This window comes from Danio aesculapii, chromosome 16, assembly GCF_903798145.1.
Source record: "Danio aesculapii chromosome 16, fDanAes4.1, whole genome shotgun sequence".
Taxonomy (NCBI): domain Eukaryota; kingdom Metazoa; phylum Chordata; class Actinopteri; order Cypriniformes; family Danionidae; genus Danio; species Danio aesculapii.
The window spans coordinates 51849012-51855457 of NC_079450.1; the positions used below are offsets into that span (position 1 = coordinate 51849012).

Sequence of the window (6446 nt, forward strand, 5' to 3'; positions counted from 1 at the left end):
AAAGCATTCCCTCTCTTCAGATGGGATGGTGGGCCAAACCAAGATTATCATTGGCCAACTTTGGCCACCTCTAATCTAAAGCTTTTCTTCAGTGTTTATCAGTGTACAAATGGTTTTGTATAGTCTGTATGGTATGTGGATTATAAACGGATATGTGTGTGTTTGTGCAGGAGGAGTGTTTCCTCAATCTGGAGGCTCCCATCAGCAGGGTTTGTGGATACGATACACCATTCCCTCACATCTTTGAGCCTTTCTACATCCCGGACAAGTGGAAGTGCTTTGAGGCCGTCAAGAGAATGATCAACTACTGAAACACAGGTGCGCTTTAGCCGTCACACACACAACATGTGAACCAATCAGATTTAAAGATCCTGTGAAGTGTGTTTTTTATTCGATGTTTGACATAATCTCAACTGAAACATGAAGAGAGGGTGTGACATATAGTAGCCCCTCCTCATTTAAAAATAAAGCAGCCAATAGTGTTTTGTTTTATCAGCGAAAGTGCTTGAGATCAAGCGCATCAAATCAGAAGAGATATAAAGGGGGTGCGAGGCAGGTCAGACAGTAGAGAGCATTTGATTGGAGCATTTGAAGTATGATGTCACAAAAATCGTTAATCCATTTTTGCGGAAGTGGCAAACTGCGAGCTTTGGATGTTTATTTCTTCTAAATGTAAATATTGTCACCGTTTTCATGTGTCTCTCTTTCTCTCTCTGGTGTGTGTATGTGTTTTCACAGGCAGCCCAGATAAAGAAAAACTGGTCTTCATCTCTGATCAGGCCGGTGACCCCACAGTAAACTCATACTGTAGATGATGTCACTGGTCCGACATCATAAACATCATTGATCATGTTTCTGAACACTATCATGTGTGTGTGTGTCACACATGTGTACTGCTCTTCTGTCTCCACTGTTACCTGAATGTCACCGTCTTCATCTAGTTGTTTTGTTATTAAACTATACTGATTTTGTGTGTGTGAGTGAGTTGATAAATATACTGTGTTCACCAAAATGTTTGTAAAATCTGTTTTAATTCAATAAATAATCTCTAATTGAGTTTCCTTGTTTACGGTCCGATGATTTCTATAATGAAGGAAACGGGAAAAGAATCTAGTCATACTTTTTTCAACAGGCTCTTTTAAAAAGGTCACCATATATACATTTCTGGAGATTACAAATGATGTAACCAGAGCACTGTATGGCTGCATTTCTTTAAAACAAACGCTACGGGGCGAACAGCAGGCACGAATGGCACTCGCGAGAGAAATTTGAGATCTGAAAATTGTACATCGCGGCCTCTGGTGGATTCACAAAAACAAAAACTGCAAAAAAAAACATAGCTCCTGGGACGTATTTGGCGCTCTTCAGAAATGAAAACTGGGGTATGTATTCCGAATGAGCCTGGGTTGATTTTTTTTAAATTAGCTGTACAAGGCAGAGTACCAGAGAAATGAAGCAAACTTTGTGTGAATAAATGAAAAGTCAAGATTATGTAAATAGTTTGTGACGTTTCTAATTTTTCAGTGTTCCTCCATTTCAGAAAGTGCCGTATTTTTCACAGTAATCTGTCCAATAGTTTACACATGTTAAGTACTGCTGTAAACATGAGAGTAAAAAAATCAATACATTTATTTGAAGGAATAATCACATTTTTCATGGGTTTTATAAACCTTTTAATTTGATGATAATAATAATTTTAGATAATTATTTAGTTATTAACTAATTATTTTTACATTGTTATTAATATATAATAATAATAGTATATTGCAGGGGCGACACTGTGGCTCAGTGGTTAACACTGTTGCCTCACAGCAAGAAGGTTGCTGATTCGAGTCTCAGCTGGGTCAGTTGGCATTTCTGTGTGGAGTTTGCATGTTCTTCCCATATTTGCTTGGGTTTTCTCCGGGTGCTCCAGTTTCCCCCACAGTCCAATGACATGCGCTATAGGTGAATTGAATAAACTAAATTGGCCGTAATGTATGTGTGTGAATGAGTGTGTATGGATGTTTTCCAGTGCAAGGTTGCTGCTGGAAGGGCATTTGCTGTGTAAAACATATGCTGGATGAGTTGGCGGTTCATTCTGCTGTGGCGACCCCTGATGAATAAAGGGACTAAGCTGAAGAAGAATGAATGAATATATTACACAATTTTAATGATTAATTTCTATTATTATGAACTATTAGGAGATCATTTTAATAACTTCACACAAATAATGTAATGTTAAATGCAAATTATACCTACAGAAGGTCTCATTTCATGATATTCAGTTAAATTAAATTCAATGTTATTTATATAGCGCATTTAAAAACAACCATCTATGACCAAAGTACTTCACAATGTCAAAAAAAGATATATCAATTATAGGACAAACCTTTTGATTGCCATAATTTAATATAACCAATAAAATCGAGTGTAGAAACTTGCTCAGATGCTCCTCATTTCTGCAGAACAGCAGAATGTTTGATGGATATTTCTGGCGATGACCCAGCTGCTCGGCAAATAAATAAAACGGATTAATAAATGCCTGACGTATGTTCTGTGGAGAGCATTTGGAATGGCATAAGTGAGTGGAGAAAATATTCATTTAGTGAATTTTTCATTATGCGCAAATCATAAAGAAATTCAAGCCATTTAATAACATACCTCAAAAATCAAGCAGAAGATAATGTAATGAACCGCAGCAAGGACAGGGGGTTATTCAAGTCAACGGCATTTTCTCTGCATCTAATCCTCATTCTTTCCCGCTCATTTGACAGCGTCTGTAAACATCAGTCAGTCAGCACTATATCTCTTACTTTTACAACATGACAACTGCTTTGGGTGAAAACACCTGCCAAATGCATCAATTTAAACTGCAGAAGTGTGTTTGTGTGTGTGGATTATGATTTTTTTTGCATAAATCAGATGCTTGAACCTGATTCTCATTTGTAAAACATTACAATGAGTTACACATGACAGCCTGCCAACAGTTTAGTATGGTGAGAAATAAGATTCTCTGGTCTGCTGAGATCAAAATAGAACTTTTTGGCTTTAATTGTAATCGGTGTGTGGAGCAAACCAGGCACTGCTCATCACCTGTCAGTACAATCCCAACAGTGAACCATGGTGATGGCAGAATCATGCTGTGGGGTGTTTTTCAGTTGCAGGGACAGGACGACCAGTTACATTTGAGGGAAAGATGAATGCTGCCAAGTACAGGGATATCCTGGACAAAAACCTTCTCCAGAGTGCTCAGGAACTCGAACTGGGCTGAAGGTTTACTTTCAAACAAGACAATGACCCTAAGCACACAGCTAAAATAACGAAAGTAGTGACTTCACAACAACTCCGTCACTGTTCTTGAATGGCCCAGCCAGAGTCCTGACTTAAACCCAATTGAGCATCTCTGGAGTGACCTAAAATGGCTGTCCATCAATGTTTACCATCCATCCTGACAGAACTGGAGAATCTGCAAGGAGGAATGGCAGAGGATCCCCAAATTTAAAAACTTGTTGCATCTTTCCCAAAGAGACTCATGGCTGTATTAGATCAAAAGGGTGCTTCTACTAAATACTGAGCAAAGGCTCTGAATACTTAGGATCATGTGATATTTCAGTTTCTGTTTTTTAATAAATCTGTCAACAATTCTGTGTTTTTCTGTCAATATGGGGTTCTGTGTGTACATTGAGGAAAAAAGGAACTTAAATGATTTCAGCAAATGGCTGTAGTATAACAGAGTGAAACATTTAGGGGTTCTGAATACTTTCCATACCCACTGCACATTTACTTGGTCCAAAAAAAAAGATGCCATGTTTAATCTCAACTAATGAGGATTTCCTGGTACACAGTAAGTGCAGCAAATGCTTCCTTGTGAAATAAATACTATAGTAATGTTTGTTTTTCAACCATACTCTAGTAAAGAATTTCATCTGTTGTGGTAATTCGGTAACACTTTACTTGAAGGGGATTTTATTTTAGCTGAAAGAGACATGTGGGCTCTTAGTGTTTTAAATCAAGTTAAACATTTTCACAGAGACAATGGGAAAGGGTAGAAGTGAAATACAGCGCTTGTGTTGAGAAACAGCCTGCATTAGATCTAGTTTTATGCGCATGCGACGACGATGAGTGTGATTATAAATGAAGTGTGCTTTAAAATGACACACACTTCAGGATCTGGGCTGAAAGACATGGGATCTGATGGGATTCTCGGATTTTCAGGAAGAGCAGAGACATGAGCTTTATCCATTACAAACGGACTGACTGAATGCCGAAAGTGACAAAAGGCTAAAAAGAGGAATTCGCCACATCCGCCAGAAAGCAAAGCCGTTTCAGATAGTGGATTTGGATGACAGATGACACAGTCAAAAGCACAATAAAATAACTCAGCAACACGTGTTGAAGTAAATCTTAAACGCTTGTGTTTTTATGCCTTACAAACAGAGATAGAGTCAAGTTTTTGTTCCTACTAAAAACAGCCTGATCTCACCAGGAAACATAACTAGTTAACATTTTGTCAGTTTAATGGCTAATTTAGTGGCTAAAATGTTCGATTTTTAAAAGAAGTTGTGGCAACAAACCCCACTCCTAAACCCAACCATCATTGGGAGATGAGCAAGTCGTACTAAATTATACATATGAGATTGTACGAATTCATATGAATTAGCCACTAAATCAAAAAGTTACGAATTGCTGTTAACGAACTAACATGACTAACAAGCTCTAGTTTTAGTCATTTCCATGAATAATTTAAATTTTTTGCAATTGCACTCTTCAATGCACAAGATAGAAACATGATATCTGAAAATGACTAAATATTGAGTTATTGGTTTTGCCAAATAAACTTCATATATGGATAAACTCCATACAGAGAAATCATTTACATTTACTCATTTAGTAGACACTTTTATCCAAAGTTTTTACTCTTTACTTTACTCCTTTACTTTCGTGAGGTAAGGAAACGGTGTTGTATGCACTACACTGAAGACATCCTTTAGCCGACATATTTAATTTCATTTGTTAAGCACAAAGATTTGTTTCAAAACTACTTCTAAATTCAGTTCTAATTGCCAGCAATAATAACGAAGTGTGTTCAAAAAAGTTGTGTCCAAACACAAGTCCTATTCTTATGCCCCATAAGGTGATGCATATGTCTCCAAAACCCGACAGGTGGACAACTTGTTTTAATTCAAACAAATATAAATATGCATATAAAAAAACACTACTACTAATAATAACATCATACAAATGCAGATTGTCATGGGCCCAATGTTTCTTACATCAATTAGCATTATTGGCGTGTTTTTTAAGTAGTGTAGTAAAATTACCACACCAAATGACCACATTGAAATTTACTGTAGTAATATTCAAAAACACTGTGAATTTATTATGTTCTATCTAAATTAGCTTAAAAATACTATAGTATTTGTGGAAAACAAAATGAACAGCCTTAGCTGCGAGTTTCTTTCTTCAGTTCAGCGGGGGTGGAAGGTGTTGAAGTTTGAGTTTGGAGAGTCATTTGAGGTCAGTCAGCAAAACATGATGAGGGGAAGCTCTCGTCATTCTCTCAGGATAGAAACAAAACACACATTCAGATGGAGAGTCGATTCTGTCAGTGGAAGCAGAACAAGTCCAGACAGCAGTGTAAACGGGAGCTGCAGATCAGATCTGGACCTGCTCTAAAACATGATTCTACACTAAGTATAGTGGAACAAGTTAACTCTGTTATATTTTGAAAACTTGAATAAGTGAAACAACAATTAGTAACAGAATCAAGAATCACATTTAAACAATTTGCACTATTTTACATCAGATTTTACAATGGATTCAGTTTGCAGTAAATTATCCATTTTTCCAGTTTAAGGAAAGTTGATGGTAAATGCCTGAAATGTACGTGTAATTTTGAGAGTGCCTGATGTCACTGCAGGCAAATCAAATCATAATAATGATACATGTGGAAACTATTTTCTTGCAATATTCAGTGTGGCGCTGTTCTGCCAAAACAGATCTCCCCGCTGTGCCTTATAGCACTGGATTAAAAGAGCTGCACTTCTGAACTGAACATGGATTATAACAAATAGAACCATTAATACTTCATGACTGATGTTTCAGTAGGATGTGCAGTATTAATAGTTTCCCAAATTTGAGAAAACCTTCATAACCAAACTTCATTTAAATATAAACGTTCATTAGTTATACAACTCATTAATTTTTTGGTGCAACTTTGTAACTCTTAAACCCTCATAATGCATTACATACATGAATACTATTTTCGCATTTCAGGTTTATTTGTATCCCAAAAATCATTATTTTTAATAACTATTTATAATTATATGATGTTTATAAATATATATTGAGTGGGGAAATTAAGTATTATGCCGCCATGTTTTTTTTCCTGGGAATAATATTTCTAAAGGAGCTGTTGACCTGGAATTTAAGATTTTGGTAAAAACCCAAACAATACAAACATA

At 36.5% G+C, this 6446-nt stretch overlaps 1 protein-coding gene across 1 annotated transcript in view; it reads left to right on the forward strand.

Moving 5' to 3' along the window:
• bckdhb (branched chain keto acid dehydrogenase E1 subunit beta) overlaps positions 1–1056 on the forward strand; it is a 106290-nt gene extending 105234 nt beyond the window's left edge. Inside the window, exons 10-11 of the mRNA XM_056476038.1 lie at positions 171–318; positions 739–1056. Of these exons, the coding sequence (XP_056332013.1) occupies positions 171–311 (141 nt within the window). The 3' untranslated portion in view covers positions 312–318; positions 739–1056. The remainder of the gene's footprint in view (positions 1–170; positions 319–738) is intronic.
• The last annotated feature ends 5390 nt before the right edge of the window (positions 1057–6446 follow it).